Genomic DNA, 16,755 nt, shown 5'->3' on the forward strand with positions numbered 1-16,755 from the left:
AATTTTAAAATAAAGTGCAAATGATGGAATTCTGAGTAACTTGGAGTGTACATATTGTATAGGAAAGAAAGGCATTCCACCAAAAAACAATATTACAGTAATTCAAGCTCCATAATACCACTGCTTGAAGAATCTGCATGATACAGAACTTCAGAGGAGAGCACATAAAAGCAGTATTAGAGTCAGTTATGCATGCAAGAGGCCACTTTTGTATGTAAATAATCCCAAAAGTGCATGCCATAATTTTCTAGCAAAGAATGGCCACCCGGATGGTCTCAGGACTCAAGGATCTACCATACGAAAAACGGCTTGACAAATTACAGCTATACTCGCTCGAGGAGTGCAGAGAGAGGGGGGACATGATCGAGACATTCAAGTATCTTATGGGCCGCATCGAGGCGGAGGAAGATATCTTCTTTTTCAAGGGTCCCACGACAATAAGAGGGCATCCGTTGAAAATCAGGGGCGGGAAACTACGAGGTGACACCAGGAAATTCTTTTTCATTGAAAGAGTGGTTGATCGCTGGAATAGTCTTCCACTACAGGTGATTGAGGCCAGCAGCGTGCCTGATTTTAAGGCCAAATGGGATCGGCACATGGGATCTATTCACAGGGCAAAGGTAGGGGAGGGACATTAAGGTGGGCAGACTAGATGGGCCGTGGGCCCTTATCTGCCGTCTATTTCTATGTTTCTATGTTTCTATACGTCACCCGTGGGCTTCCACAGCTATATCAGTATACTTCAGAATTCCACTACTTACGCCTATACATGTGAAGTTTAAATTTGGATGTTTCTGCTTTAAGGTACTTTTCAGCCTAGCCCCCAGATATATAACCGACTTTTTCTCTTTCTCAACCAATTGACTTAAGAGAAGCTCATACCTGAATTTTGTTTCTCCACCGGTTAAAGGATGTAAATTTAAAAGACACCATCAACATCTCTTCTCTTATCAGGCAGCATTATGGGGTAAAGATCTGAAACAATTACTCACGCTCGCGAATACTTTGGGGAATTTAGGAGACACCTAAAAACATATCTGTTACTAAAATACTTAGAGAGTTACACTGAACAACAATAACTGATCGCTATAACTCTGTTAGTACTACTCAATCTGTAGCTTTTAATCGTTGTAAACCGCATAGAACTTCACAGTCCTGCGGTATATAAATTGTTATTATTATTATTATTACATGACAGTGGCAAGGTGATTTCGTGGAGGGCACCAAATTCTTTTCCTGGCCCTCTGCCCTGCCCTCGGTACCCCATGCCCGAATGCAAAATATAAATCCCCGAGCTGGCAGGAATCCCCACACCCACCAGCTGAAACGCACCGATCTGGGGGACAGTGCTGTTCACGCTTTTCAGCTGGCAGCAGTGTCCCTGAGCTGCAGCCTCCCCCCCCCCAAAAAAAAAAAAACGCATGCTCATCCGTTACCTCATCTCTGAACGGGATGGGAGGCACCGTGGGATCCAGGCAGAACATGTGGTCACATAGCAGCGCCTTCATGCACAAAGCCAGGCTGTCCACGTCCCTCGCCATTGGCCCTACTGCTACCGATACTAGAAAATAAAACACAGGACCATGAATGCACCAAGGCTCTAGCGCTCAAAGACTCTATTCCATGGTATAAAATACCGTGGTTTTAGCGAATTTTCTTCATCGGGTGAGAGTTCCCTCATTTTTTTATTTTATTGTAACCCGTTCTGGACTCCTGGGGGAGGACGAGCTATAAAAATGAACAAATAAATAAATTCTATGCATGCTGATAACAGAGGGAGCAATCCCTAGGCAGAGCCCCTCCACCTGCCTGCAGCCGCCGTTCTCCTTCCCTCTGCCCAGCTGATGGCAGCTCCAGAGCCGCGGTCAGCGAGCTGGTAGAGGGGAGAGCGACGGCTGCCGGTTCGGCTGGTTCACGGCTTCCCCGGCTGGTTTCAGAGCTGCGATCAGCTTTTCTTTTTTTAAAGAAGGGCACAGCGGTTGTGCACTTGTTGTGTGAGCATACAAACACATGCACCAACAGCTCCGCCCATTAAAAACAAAAATTTATAGGTTTGGCAGAGAGAGAAGAGGCTGATGGCTCAGCTGCAAATGGCTCTTTTTTTAATGGGTGGAGCTGTTGGTACATATGTTGTCCGCTCACACAACACATGCACAACCGCTGTGCCCTTCTTGAAAAAAAGAAAAGCTGATGGCTGCTCTGAAGCCAGAGGAAACACTGGCATCACAGCTGCACAACACAGGGTGTCAGGTCAAAAGCGCGCCGGGACAAAGGCGCGTGCAGACAACAGAGCGCCGCATTGTGGGGGGTTTGGGGGGTTGTAACCCCCCACATTTTACTTAAAACTTCACTTTTTCCCTAAAAAACAGGGAAACAGTTAAGTTTCCAGTATAATGAGGGCAGTTACAACCCCCCAAACCCCCACAATGCCGCCACGATCTATATTAAGTAAAGTGGGGGGGGGGGGTTCCCCAACAAAACCCCCGTCGTAGCCCATAAAAACACTATTTTTCTTCGGCGCGCGCTTCCGTCTTGTGCTCAGTTGTCGGCGCGCGCCTTTGTCTTCGGCGGTTTTGTCTATGAACCCAACACAGGCATCATAGCTACACAACGCTGGCATCACAGCTACCAGCAGCTCCAGAGCTGCCAGAAAATTACGATCCTAAAAGGTGTGTGTGGGAAGGGGGAAGGGTCCTTTTGTGCATTGCAAGGAGAGCTCATTTAAATACTAATGAGCTTCTTGTGATGCATTTGCATAGGGTTCTCGGTGGCTGCTACAAAGATCAGTAGCAACCACGGTTAACCGCGGATACCGGTCCTCGTGTCATTCTCTACTCCATAGCTCCAAAAGCACTGTAGAAAAATATTCATTTTAAACTGCACAATTAACCAATTTTGGCATATTTTAAACTGGCTTGAAACTAGTTTCACCTGCCTTGACAGAAAGTGAAATAAGAAAAATGCTGTGGCCAGGTCCCCTGGTGAACGTGGCGATTTCGGTTGTCCTTTGGAGCAATTCCACACTCACACAACCTCGGAACGTGCTGCGTCACTGCGTCAGGATTTTAAAGGCAGCGTAAACGTCCTGAGGGAGTCACCTGTTCATGTCTCAGGGACAGCGAGCTCACAATTGAGCCGGCCAATCAGAAGGTGGATTCCGAGACTGCATGATGAACAGGAAGAAGTTCACCGGGGGAGGAGGGGCCAAGCAGGGATTATAAATACAAATAAAAGATGATGACGGGTTGGTGTCTGACCTGTTTTCTGGCCCATGATGCTGGATTGTATCCCTCGCCGGCTGCAAGGTAAAAACAGATGATTCCAGTCAGGATCAGTCCCAATCAACAACGAGGCCAGCAGGGTAGGTAACTGAGTGTGCGATGCCTGTACTTCATACAACAGCAAAATTCTCTCTTACTGTGAATACCGTATATACTCGAATATAAATTGATCTGAATATAAGTCGAGACCCCCATTTCCCCCCCCCCAAAAGAGGAGGAAAAATGGTTGACTCGAATATAAGTCGCGAGCCATTCAGGAATCCGCTCAGTGCCAAGCAGCGGCGCCAAAGCTCGCTCCCGCTCGGTACCGCTCAGCGGCTGAAGCCGGAACTTGCGGCAGCGACTGACCGGGTTAGCAGCGGGACAGGAGCGTGGAAAGCTCGCTCCTGCCCACTACACCTCTGGACCACCAGGGATTCCAGCGGCAGAGGAGGTAAGGTGGGCAGGGAGGGGGGCAGGGGGCAGAGCCCGGCGGAGGCATGAAATAAGTCTGGGAGGCGGGGGGGGGGTGCGCTGGACACGGGCCCAAATATAAACCAGAACCCCCATTTTGGGTCAATTTTTTGGCCACCAAATCCCGGTTTATATTCGAGTATATACGGTAATGGTGGAGCTGCGGAGGCCACGTAACTCTGTATAACGACAAGTCTGATCCTGTGAGGCTACACGTGCCTTCCAAACTTTTCCAGGTGAGCCCCCACCTCCTTGATGCCCATTCAGAACAGGCAGGAGATGCATATACTGGGATCTCCAGTACACAGAAATTTCTTTCCTGACAACGTAACCAGCTGTGGGGAAGCCCTAGAATGGTTAGAACATTGCCCAACAGACTGCCCTCTAGTGACCGGATATAGTACTACATTACAAGGCATCATCTCCCTGTGCTCTGCTTCTGTTTCAGCGTAACCCTCTGAAAATGTATTATTATTCATCATTTGCACAGAGCCTACATAGTCTAGTCAGGACACAAAACAAACCACTAATAAAGGAACTAACCTTTTCTGAAATGTATATATCACAAATACAAATGTATCATTTCCTCAAAGTGGTTTAACTGAGAGAGCAACAGTTTTAATTAAGGAAAGCTCTAAGGAATCTCTAATTTACATAATTGTTGAAGCAGCCAGCAATGAAATCTTTGCCATACCAACATCCAGTGGTATAGCGAGGGTGGGAAGTGCCTGGGACAGTGGTGCCCCACCCCCCTGATCCTTCTGCTAAAATACGATCTTCTGTAATCTCGGTGGCAGGGGTGACTTTGTGGAACAACCTGCCAGGATCACTCAGGGTAATTTCTGATATTCAGAAATTTATAAAGGTGCTGGAAACAACTTCTATTGGTAGAGGCTTTTTATGAAAGATGGTTTATGCTCTTTTTTTAGAAAGCGTTTTAAAGTATGGTCTATTTATTGTTGCAATGCGGTGTATCGTGAACTGTGCCGCGGCACACCATTGTGCGTACTGAGATTTCAGGTGTGCCGCGACGCACTGGTGAGGAGAGTCATCCACGCCGTATGACTCTCCTCCTGACCAGGGTCTCTCCTCCTCTCCCCGCACCTCCCGGATCCCTCCATCAAAGCGGGTTGAGGCCAGATGGGCCTCCACGCACTTTCGGGTGCCTTCCGGCCGGGGCACTGGTTTTAGTGTGCCGCCATTCAGAAAGTTTGCGAGACACTGTTGTTATGTCTAAAAATTATGAGCCGCTTAGGTGTAAGTGGGGTACAAGTTTTTAAATAAATAAATACATAATACAGACCAAGCTCCAGTGCATGATTGACCCGTGAAGCAGGCGTATGAACACCGAAACACAGTGTTGTGTCGGGTCTATACCTTTGTGGATGGACATAATTAAAATGTTATGTTTTGGATGTTCTTTTTGGCTTCTTTTCAAATGTCCCACCCCAGCTCTTTTTGTGACTTTTGTCTTTTTCGTGGGCTGGTTCCCTGTTGGATTTTTTTATGTGAATTGCTTTGGTTGTACCACAGAAAGATGGTACATCAAATCCCCGACCCTTGACCCTCTCAACAGGGATTTGCCTGAGAAACTCTTGGGAAACTCAGGTTTCACACAGATGTTGCAGATGTGCTCTGAGGTGTTTACAGACGGCTGAAACGCAGTAGTGGGGTGAGCAGGGCCGTCCAATCACATGTCAGTACCTGAGTCGATTTCCGGTGGGCTTCAGGCTGCAGATTCCGCAGAAGGCACCTGGAAAACGGAGGCTGCCCGCAATATCGGTGCCCAGACCTAGTACAGAGCCCCCGCCAGCAATCAGCGCAGCTTCTCCCCCAGAGGAACCGCCGGAGGTCTTCTCGTGGCTCCTGGGATTAAGCGTCTGCCCAAATATCAAATTACTGCAGTCATAACTGGAACACAGAAATAAAACAAACCCGTCATAGACACAATTAGGAGTAAATTCTGTAAATCGCACCGAAAAATCAGCAACAATAATAATTAGCGCTAAGTAATATTTTAGAAATGGTGCTTGGAGTTGACTGCCATTTATAGATTAGCATTTGAGGATAAAAACCAAAGCAATTATCTAAGGAGTTTTCAGAAAAACTGCAGTTCTGTGGAAATCTAAAGTCCTCAAACTCAAGAAAACTGTCTCTGCTTTTTCCTATAAGAATACGATGGGATACAGCAGAAAACCTGCTGCTAATTCACTCCACAATATACCGGTAATCCACCAGTTAGAATCTACAAACATAGAAACATGATGACAGATAAAGGCCAAATGGCCCATCCACCATCTCCTCCTCTCCTTAAGAGATCCCACATGTCTATCCCAGACTTTCTTGAATTCAGGGACACAGTCTCTGTCTCCACCACCTGGCCATTTGGTGGAGGATGGGCTGGGGAGGGCTTCAATGGCTGGGAGGGTGTAGATGGACTGGAGTGAGCTTTGATGGAGACTTCAGTAGTTGGAACCTAAGCTCAGTACCGGGTAGAGCTTTGGATTCTTGCCCAGAAATAGCTAAGGAGAAGAAACCCCCCCCCCCCAAACTAATTTTTAGATTGAATCAGGTTGGGCAGACTAGATGGACCATTCGAGTCTTTATCTGCAATCATCTACTATGTTACTATTTTACCTCTTCCGGGAAACTGTTCCACGCATCTACCACCCTTTCTGTAAAAAAGTATTTCCTTTGATTACTCCTGAGCCTATCAGCTCTTAACTTCATCCTATGCCCTCTCATTTCAGAGCTTCCTTTCAAATGAAAGACTCGTCTCATGCACATTTACGCCATGTAGGTATTTAAACATCTCTATCATATCTCCTCTGTCCAGTCTTTCCTCCATTCCTCCAAAGTACACAGATTGAGATCTTTAAGTTTGTCCCTATACGCCTTATGACGAAGACCACGCACCATTTTAGTAGCCTTCTTCTGGATCGACTCCATCCTTTTTATATCTTTTTGAAGGTGCGGCCTCCAGAATTGTACACAATATTCTAAATAAGGTCTCACCAGAGTCTTATACAGAGGCATCAATACCTCCTTTTTCCTACTGGCCATACCTCTCCCTATGCAACCTAGCTTCCTTCTAGCTTTCGCCATCACCTTTTCTACCTGTTTGGCCACCTTAAGATCATTACATACTCAAGTGCCGTTCCTCTTTCATGCACAAAACTTCTTCCCCCCCTAAACTGTACTGTTCCCTCTGGTTTTTGCAGCTCAAATGCATGACCTTGCATTCCTTAGCATTAAATCTTAGCTGCTAAATTTTAGACCATTCCTCAAGCTTCGTTAGGTCCTTCATGTTTTCTACATCATAAGGGGTATCTACTCTGTTACAGATTTTGGTATGATCCGCAAAGAGACAAATCTTACCAGTCAGCCCTTCAGAAATATCTTTTACAAAAATGTTAAAAAGAACAGGCCCAAGAACAGAACCTTGAGGCACACCACTGGTAACATCTCTTTCCTCAGAGCGATCTCCATTGATCACTACCCTCTGTTGTCTTCCACTCAACCAGTTCCTGACCCAGCTCGTCACTTTGAGGACCATCCCGAGGGCACACAGTTTATTTTTTGGTGAACACCTGTGTGGAACACTGCTGAAGGCTTTGCTACAATCTAAATATACCACATCTAGCGCACTCCCTCTATCCAATTGATAGATTTGTCTGACAGGACCTGCCTCTATTAAATCCATGTTGCCTCTGGTCCTGTAATCCACTGGATTCCAGAAACTGCACTATTCTCTATTTTAAAAGCATTACCATTCATTTACTTATCACAGAAGTCAGACTTACCGGCCTGTAGTTCCTTACTTCCACTTTTGTGGAGCAGGACCACATCCGCCCTTCTCCAGTCTTCCGGTAGCACTCACAACTCTAGAGAAGCACTGAAAAGGTCAGTCAGTGGAGTCACCAGAACTTCCCTAGGTTCCTTCAGTACCATCTGGCAGACCAGAGCTCAGCAGCGTATGTTGCATGCTGTGGTCCTGCAGGAGCAGGCCAAAGAAGGATGACTAGGTTTTTGTGTTGGCTTCTCCAACCGTGTGAATTGAACAGAATCCCTACCTGGCACCTTCAGTAAAGCATTGCTTTGTTCATCTTAAACCTTCTTTGTGGCTCCAGTTCCTCCTGGCTCCAGGGCCTGCCCTCGCTCACGGTACCACACACTGTTACCGTAATATCCCCACCCCCCACCCCCGCCTGGAGGAAGAAAATCATTCACTGGAAGACAAACCCTCAACTCCCCCGTGTGCAAGTGTTAGACAGATGAACACACACAAGGACAAAAATATGCACGTCCGCATACAACACTCATGCATCAAACAGGCAGATACGTGGACGGATACATACACAGAATCAGCTGGCAGAGATAAGTCGTGATTACCTAAGCAATGACTGTGGAACGTTTGTCTTCACAAAGGGAATAGCTCCTTGTGCCTTTAAGACCTGGACTACCACACAGTCTTCAGACACAGGACTGAACAGGCGCTTCTGGAGACCCAAAGTCGAGTCATGGCCCTGGCAAGACAGAGATAAAGCAAGGGGTTAAATATTGCTCTGCAATTTCCCAACCACGGACGAGGAATGAAGATTCAGTGGAAGTAAATTACCTTCCCACAGACGCAAAATATCTGTCTCATAAAAAAAAGAAGAAAAAGTCCCTCACTGCCGATGACGGCCCTCCCCAATGACCACTGACGAACGCGGCACCGGGAATCTCCTCCCCACGAGAGGAAATTGGCAGGAGAGATGCCCACTCCCTCCTGCCAAAATAGCCCCCCCAAACCATTCCCTCCCCTCCCCCCTTCCTCCCCCAAAAAAGGCAGGAGAGATGCCCATTCCCTCCTGCCAACAAAGGCTCCCTCCCCTAAACCATCCCCTACCCTCCCTCCTTCCTCCTGAAAAAAAAAAAAAAAGACAGGGGGATGCCCACTCCCTCCTGTCACCAGATGTTCCCCTGAACCCCACCTCCACTCCCTGAATCTCCCCCTCCCCCACACCTTTGGTAGACATTGAGAACTGAAGGGAAGCGCTTTCCCTCCAGGTTTGAGGCTCGTCTGTCGAAACTGATAAGCCTTCCCCTTCCCAATGCATTATGTGATGCACGGTGAGGAGCCTAAGGCCCTGACTGGCTCAGATGCCTAAGGCCCCTCCCCTTGTGCCTTAGGCTCCTTCCTCTGTATCTCATGTGATGCACAGGGAGAGGCCTAAATTCTGACATCTGAGCCAATCAGGACCTTAGGTCCCTCCCCATGCATCACATGGGATAGAGGGAGGAGCCTAAGGTCCTGATTGGGTCAGACACCGAAGGCCCCTCCCAAGGGGAGAGAAGGAGAGACACCTAAGGTTAGCAAGGCTATGGCAAGCCCCAGGAGGTTTAATGCAGGACAAGTTAAGGCACAGCTGCCAAGGAAGAAAGGGATTTCTTCCCTTCAAACCTATTTATCCTTTCATAAAGAAGCTACTAGCTCACAAAGAAAGCCCCAGGGATTATTTATAATATCAGAAAGTACTCAGAAAGGGAGTGGAGTAAGGGAAATGCCCCAGTCTACAAGTCAACAGGTTGATTCTTTCACGACACCCAGCACAAGAGGACCTCAGCCAACTAGAAGGTCAGCCACACCTGGCAGGCCAATTAAACAGGTAGCGACACTGAGGGAGAGGAGCTGCTCAGAACACTTGGTGGCCAGTCCCAACTCCCAGAGCAAGCCAAATCTGGAGCCTTGAAGAGCCTACGGATTACCTGAATCTTATTATAAACTTTCCTAAGGAAACTCCAGAAGAATATATATCCTCCTGCCTTGCCAACCCACCCCCCACATGAGAAAAAATTGGCAGGAGGGATGACCATTCCCTCCTGCCAATGGAACTGCCCCCATGTCAGGCACCAGCTCCCAAACCATCCACTATCCTCCCCTCCTCCATAAAAGGAGGGATGCATTCTCAACAATGAGCACTTACATGGGTCTCTGCTCTTAATCACTATTCCATAACTTGCATTCCAGAATGCATGGCCTCATGGGGAGGAGTGAACCTGGGAGGGGCATGGATGAGCTGGAGTCACGTAAGGTCTAGCATTTACAAGGCTAATTGCCTACAGTTAGACATGAGCATTTCTGCCAGCCACCAAAGCTAGGTACATAACTGCAGACTTACGTAAGAATTCTATTTGTTATGGTTAGTTCTGGGGTGGTTTGGGGTCTATAATCTATACCAGTGGTTCTTAAAGCTGTCCTGGGGGACCCCCAGCCAGTAGGCTTTTCTAGATCTCCCTAATGAATATGCATGAGGCAGATTTGCATATAATAAAAGTGACGGGCATGCAATTCTGCCTCATGCATATTCATTAGGGAGATCTAGAAAACCCAGCTGGCTGGGGGACCCCAGGACCAGTTTAAGAACCACTGGTCTATAGCAGGGGCATCCAACCTTGGCCCTCATCAGGTCAGGTTTTCAGGATTTCCCCAGTGAATATGCATGAGATCTGTTTGCATACAATGGTAGACATGCATGCAAATAGATCTCATGCAAATTCATTGGGAAAATCCTGAAAACCCGACTGGATGGTGGTCCCTGAGGACCAACGTTGGACAACCCTGGTCCATGCAGAAGTGACAGTAGGACCGCCAGTGCAGTGGCGTTGTAAGGGGAGGTGGTCCACCCCGGGTGAGGGTGCGGCACCCCTCCTCTACGCCCCCCTCCTCCCACCACCTCCCCTTCCTCCTCTCTGCACCCCCTCCTCCCTCCACCTCCCCCTCCCCCCTCCGCTTCCCCCTCCTCCTCTCCGCTCCCCTCCTCCCTCCGCTTCCCCCTCCTCCTCTCCGCCCCCCTCCTCCCTCCGCCTCCCCTTCCTCCTCTCCGCCCCCCTCCTCCCTCCGCCTATCACTCTCCGCCCCCTCCTCCCTCTGCCTCCCCCTCTCCGCCTCCCACTGCCGCACGCGCCTTCACTTCCTCCCACTGCAGCTCTATCTCTTTGGCGACATGAGCAGGAACACTAATCTCTCCCTCTGACGTCAATTCCAGGGCAGCAAGTTGGTGATGCTGCTCATGCCGGGGAAGCTAAAAGAGGCGCAGGGTAGGGAAGGGGTGTGCGCATGCAGCCGGGAAGGAGCGGGTGAGGAGAAGAGGGCGGGCCTCTCACCCTCGCTACGCCACTGCACTAACCAGTCAGATTTTCAGGATAGATACGCATGGGGCAAATTTGCATGCCTGTCATCTCCATTGTATGCAAATCTCTCTCATGCATATTCAATAGGACTATCCCAAAAGACCAACTGGCTGGTGGTTCTCCAGGACAGGGCTGGGAACCACTGCTATAAACAGATCTCATACCACTGCAATGGCAATTGTCGGTGGAACTGCTCTTAGAGAACTTTTGTGCTTAGTGGGCCTCATCCCAGCAATCCGGCAACCGTTTGAGCATTTACCCCTATATTGCCGTGTCTTGCGTTTCATTCACTGCTCATATTGCTCGGGGATCGGGGGGGGGGGTCACGCCACTGCTTCCTTACCTTATAGTTGAAGTTGTCCTTCAGGCTGACGGGGACGCCGTAGAGCAGACCCTTCCGGTCCTGCGCCTGCAACTGCCGCAGCTGCACCTCGCACTCCTGCAGGTAATCTGTCACGCAGTTCAGCTCCCGTGTCACCTCCAGGGCCTTGGAAGGGCAGAGAGTAGAGAGTCAGAACGCAGGTCAAGATCAACCCATGGGGTCTGTGCCCTGTGCAATGACTAAGTGTAGTTACAGGTCAGTTGACGGGGGTGAGGGAGGGGGGCAGCTGAAATCAAGGCCCATAGGCTTCAGCTCTGTCTGAAATATTAAAACCAGGGTTGAAAGCAGGTTTCAAGTCAACAGAAGCCCAGGAAAATTAGGGAGCCAAGATAAATTCCCCACTCCCTTATTTGCCTAGTACTGTGGAACATTATTGCAGGGACAAAGGGCAACCACAGCTCTCTATAGCTCTGCTAGCCTGGAGCAGATCCATTTCAGCTCACCTTTTCCATGTAGGAACGGAGGACTTCCTCTGGGGACAATGAGCCTTCCTGCAGCTTTTCAGCCAGGTCTTGAAGAGGCAGGGAGAGGATGGATTCAGCGCTGAATGCTGGAGTCTACAAAAAATTCAAATGACAGCCACATTTTAGGCTCTTGCCAAATGAACTCTCTGACAAATTCACTTATATAGCCCAGTAACCTCTCAGTTCAACGCAATTGACAGCAATCAAGAGACTGCAGGAGCCCAGTGTATTATAATCACATTCAGAAGAATTTGTCACATAAGTAGGTCTTTAGCATTTTTCTAAAGGAAAGACAGGAGTCGGAGTTTGATATCAGGACAGAAAAGGGTTTATCCCATGATCCAGCTTGAAAAGATCAAATTCTATGGAAAAATTGTGTGTATAGGCAACCTTTAATCTAAAATGCCGAGAAAAACGTTTTCTGTCGGTAGATTTAAAGTGATCAATAATATAATCAGGTATGAGGCCAAGAAACAGTGTCTTGTAACAGTTATAATATTTTTGCCTCAACTGGGAGCCAATGTAGCTTCCGATAGATTTTAGTTACACGATCACATTTTTTCCAAGTTGAAAATCAACCGAACAGAAGTGTTCCGAATGATCTGCAGCCTTTTGATATTCTTTTTATTGGAGGCCAGATAAACGATGTTACAATAATCCAGGGAACTCAAAACCAATGATTGTACCAGTAGTCTAAATGAGGAAGGATCAAAATATGCCCTAATCCAGGGGTAGGCAATTCCGGTCCTTGAGAGCCGCAGCCAAGTCAGGTTTTCAGGATATCCACAATGAATATATATGAGATGGATATGTATACACTGCCTCCTTGAGATGCAAATCTATCTCATGCATATTTATTGTGGATATCCTGAAAATCTGACCTGGCTCCAGCTCTCGAGGACTGGAACTGCCTACCCCTGCAATCGATAGCAAATTCCATGGCATAGGGGGTCCACAGTAGAGAATGACACGGTGACAAAATTCATCACCGTTCCCGTCCCCGCGGATAACCGCGGGAAATAATCCCATGTCATTTTCTAGTTTCTAGTTCAACCTCGGTCTTTCTACACCAGCATTCTTCAAAGCAAAGCTTGCGGGTCAATGGTTGTGGCCATTTATACTCTGATTCTTCCCTCTTTCCTTAAAGAATGACATGAAGATGGTTTCCCGCGGTTATCCGCGGGGACAGGAACGGTGATGAATTTTGTCACCGTGTCATTCTCTAGTCCACAGCTTTCCTAACTAGTGCTTTAATTTGAGCATCGAGTGATAAGATTTTGGTCTAAATAAACCCCTAATATTTTTATAACTGGCATAATAGAGTATGTAATGCTGTTCTCTGTGATCTTATTGGAAGGTGAGGCCAGGATGATTTTAGTTTTGTCTGGGTTGAGGTTGAGTTTAAAATCCTTCATCCAGGAGTCCATTGTCTGGATTACAGAAAAGATAAATTGTAGAGTGTCTGCTGATAAAGATAAGATTGGGACTACAATTGTTATATTGTATGATTTTAAAGGAAGCTAATCGTGTCCATAAAGAAGCTAGATAAAGATTAAACAGTGTTGGAGAAAGAGGTGATCCCTGTAGCACTCCACATGTATTTTTCCATTTAATGAATTAGTTTTCATCTTTATGAACCTGATATGTAGGACTCTCTGGTAAACCTTTAAACCACTGTATCTCAAACGGTGTGCCTCCTGAGATTCCAAGTGTGCCGCAGCACACTTGAGGAGGAAGAGAGGCGCCTGCCAGATGACTTTCCTACGCGGTACAGCGCCAGCGCTGCCCGATTCGCCGAAGGCCTGCATGTTTCCCCCTTCGCTCTAGCGTCCTCCGTCTTCCCCCCTCCCCCGGCTTCCCGGTCTCACCTTTAAATTCATGTCAACCGTTCTCTTGGGAGAACGGTATAGAAAACAGAATAAATAAATATCTTTTACTTGGGATCTTGCCAGGTACTTGGACCTGGATTGGCCACTATTGGAAGCAGTTGTGGCAGTTTTCCTGAATATTTCCACTGCCACGCTTGATGGAGTACTCTCATGGTTTAGACCAGAGGTGTCAAAGTCTCTCCTCGAGGGCCACAATCCAGTCGGGTTTTCCGGATTTCCCCAATGAATATGCATGAGATCTATTTGCATGCACTGCTTTCATTGTATGCTAATAGATCTCATGCATATTCATTGGGGGAATCCTGAACACCCGACTGGATTGCGGCCCTCGAGGAAGGACTTTTGACACCCCTAGTTTAGACTGTATTTGAATTTCAGAAAATGGTGAGTAGAGGTCAGGACTGACCCACAGTTTAGCCACTGGAGGACGTGTGTCTTTGAAATTGTTCTCATCCAAGAACTTATATGTGCTGAAGGACAAAATTACAGATTATAATAAATTGCTGGCACTGTACTGGATAAATTCAATAAAGTTTGATTGGTTCCTATTTTTCTTTTTCTTTTCTTTAGCTGAGAGATTACTTAATGGATTATTACATAACTCAGTAACTGCCTGAGCTGTAGAAATGTAATGGGATGTTGGACTAGCTTTCAATGCTTGGCAGTGATCCAAAAAAGCAAACACCATGTTAAATATTATATTATTTGACAAAGAATGAAGAGCAAAACTGTAGGACGGGGTGCTGAAAAGTTCTCAGTCCAACCAAGAAGTGAATCACCTGGACACAGAATTTCGTTTCTGCAAATTGGCACTTAACGAAAAAACAGAAAACTCTCTTTCCAGCTACAGTGGCAAAATAACGCTCAGAATTTTGGTATTGGTGCAAGAAACTCCCCAACTCCTATATGTCCTGTCTGTCTGTCCGAATTAGATTGTAAACTCTTCCGAGAAGGGACCATCTATTGCATAAATGCATGGTGCTGCGTACGTTTTTGAGCGCTATAGAAATTATAAATACTCGTAGTAGTAATACGAGGGGGTGCTGAAAGTTCTCACCCAACCAACCAACTTCCTAAATTCTGAGCTTTATTTTGCCACTGTGGCTGAAAAGAGTGTTATCTTATTTGGTGGGACTGAAAATTAATAGATGTCCCATTTTGATGAAAACAATAAATGGTCAGGTTAAGCATAGATGAAGGAACAGGGGAGAAGAGAAGGTCAGATCATAGAAGGTGGAGCAGAGGACATGTCAGACAGGGGGAGAGGAGAGGAGAAATGCTGGACTTTAAGGGCAGGTGGCGCAAAACTGAAAATTGCTCCAGGGCGTGATGAAAGCAAAAGAAGCCTTCATGCGTAAGTGAGGCAGTTTGAGGAGCTCCATGACCTCAATTACCCCAGGCTGACCCTGGATCCGGCCTCGGCCTCTTACCCGCTGTCCCAAGTGCACGGCGGCTCTCTGCATGCTCTGCAGCGCCGCCTCGCGCCGCTCCCGGGCCTCCTGCAGTCTCCGCCGCACGCGCCTCCTCCCCAGCCAGCGCGCGCTCAGCAGCCCCGCCGCGCCGACGCCGATCAGAGCCCCGAGGAGGGGCAGCCGGGGCTGCAGCTGATCCAGACGCTCGGCCAGCATGTTGCCGAGTGCCGTCCGCTTCCTTCCTCCCGAGCACTCAGCCCCCTTCCAGCATGCATCGGACCGGGGCAAAGTGCAAAGTGTGTGCTAATCATCAACAGGCAATCGTTTGGTCAAAATTGGAAACAAAACGAGAAACTGCCTTTTGCATTTTTACTTTTTAAAAAGTTTTAAAAAATAGAGGAAACAAAAAAAGAAGCTACCTTTTGCATTTTTACTTATAAAAAATCCAAAAAGTATACCTTTTTCAATTTTTACTTTTAAAAACAGAAATAGAACAACAACAAAAAACCTCACCTTTGGAAAGTTAGGACCTTCTTGCTCAGGTCAGGACAATATGAGCAAAGGATGACAAACATTAGAATATACAAATGATTTGGGCCTGCCGCATGTCAATCACCAAATCACATCGATTTTTTTGTTCAGATGACTTAAATGTAGGCCAGTGTTTTTGTCTACAGAAGCACCTAACCACGCCTATGGACTCCAGTGTAAGCCACACCTACACCAGTCTTAGGCGTCCGTAGGCATTTCTAGGTGCTTCCATAGGCACAATTCAGATGCTTACTTCATTCGCCATATCGATTAAAAAAAAAAATATGCATCCTAATTGGTCCGTTAGATGGCAATAGGATGCCTACCGCTGCCTACAATCAGGATGCTGTTTTGAGAATCAGGCCCTTTGCACCTGATTCTTGAAATGCAAGGTACCTGCAGAAAAGGAGCCTACCACACATCAATCATCCACAATCGCGTCTATTTTTTGTACAGACACCTTAAATGTAGGCCAGCGATTTACAGGCCTACCTTTAAGGCATCTGACTCGTGCCTAGACATGCCACTTCCGGCATAAGACATGCCTATGCTGGCCTTAGGCATCCTTGGGCTTGCCTAGATGTTTCCGTAGGCACAAGTCAGGCGCCTACATTGTACGTTTTTTAAAAAAATGTGTGTCCTGCTTGGTCCATTAGATGGCAAGACACCACATGTTTTTATGTGTTCAAAGATTATTATTGATTAAGGGGGAGGGGGAAACAAATTCTAAATTGATTTTTTGCAGATTATTAAGTGTTGTATTTAAGTTAAAAATGTTTTTATTTGCTTATACACTTATTATAAGTTATAAAAATGAATAAAGAATTAAAAAAAAAAAAGACACCTACCGCCGCCTAGTCAGGACACCGTTTTGAGAATTAAGCCCAACTTCTCTTATGTTGATGTCCATAATGTATTGAAATGCTTTTAGATTTTACTTATATTCTGATGTATGTCATCTTTTGCTGATTTCTGACCCAAAGAAGGCCTTTGAAAGCTTGTAAAAAAAAAAATAAAAAAATTGTCAGGCCAATGGCCAATAAAAAAAAGATAATCTTGTCTTCTTTGTATTATGCTTTATTTCTATTTATTACCTTTAATGATAAGCAACAATTTCTTAGAGATGGGCTGTGTTTCCAGTCACTGTAGAACATGTTACGGACTTGA

At 46.7% G+C, this 16,755-nt stretch overlaps 1 protein-coding gene across 2 annotated transcripts in view; it reads right to left on the bottom strand.

Moving 5' to 3' along the window:
• Nucleotides 1-15,669, bottom strand: part of LOC117346627 (fatty-acid amide hydrolase 1-like) — a 42,837-nt gene extending 27,168 nt beyond the window's left edge. Inside the window, exons 1-7 of one of the 2 annotated variants that reach the window (XM_033916513.1) lie at nt 15,571-15,669; nt 11,736-11,849; nt 11,254-11,397; nt 8,127-8,260; nt 5,439-5,645; nt 3,258-3,298; nt 1,437-1,561 (exon numbers count right to left, since the gene is read on the bottom strand). In XM_033916513.1, coding sequence (XP_033772404.1) covers nt 1,437-1,561; nt 3,258-3,298; nt 5,439-5,645; nt 8,127-8,260; nt 11,254-11,397; nt 11,736-11,744 — 660 coding nt within the window. In that variant the 5' untranslated portion in view covers nt 11,745-11,849; nt 15,571-15,669. Of the gene's footprint in view, nt 1-1,436; nt 1,562-3,257; nt 3,299-5,438; nt 5,646-8,126; nt 8,261-11,253; nt 11,398-11,735; nt 11,850-15,075; nt 15,323-15,570 lie in introns of those variants that run through there. The other variant, XM_033916511.1, reaches the window with a different exon arrangement.
• Nucleotides 15,670-16,755: the final 1,086 nt, after the last annotated feature.

This window comes from Geotrypetes seraphini, chromosome 12, assembly GCF_902459505.1.
Source record: "Geotrypetes seraphini chromosome 12, aGeoSer1.1, whole genome shotgun sequence".
Lineage (NCBI taxonomy): Eukaryota > Metazoa > Chordata > Amphibia > Gymnophiona > Dermophiidae > Geotrypetes > Geotrypetes seraphini.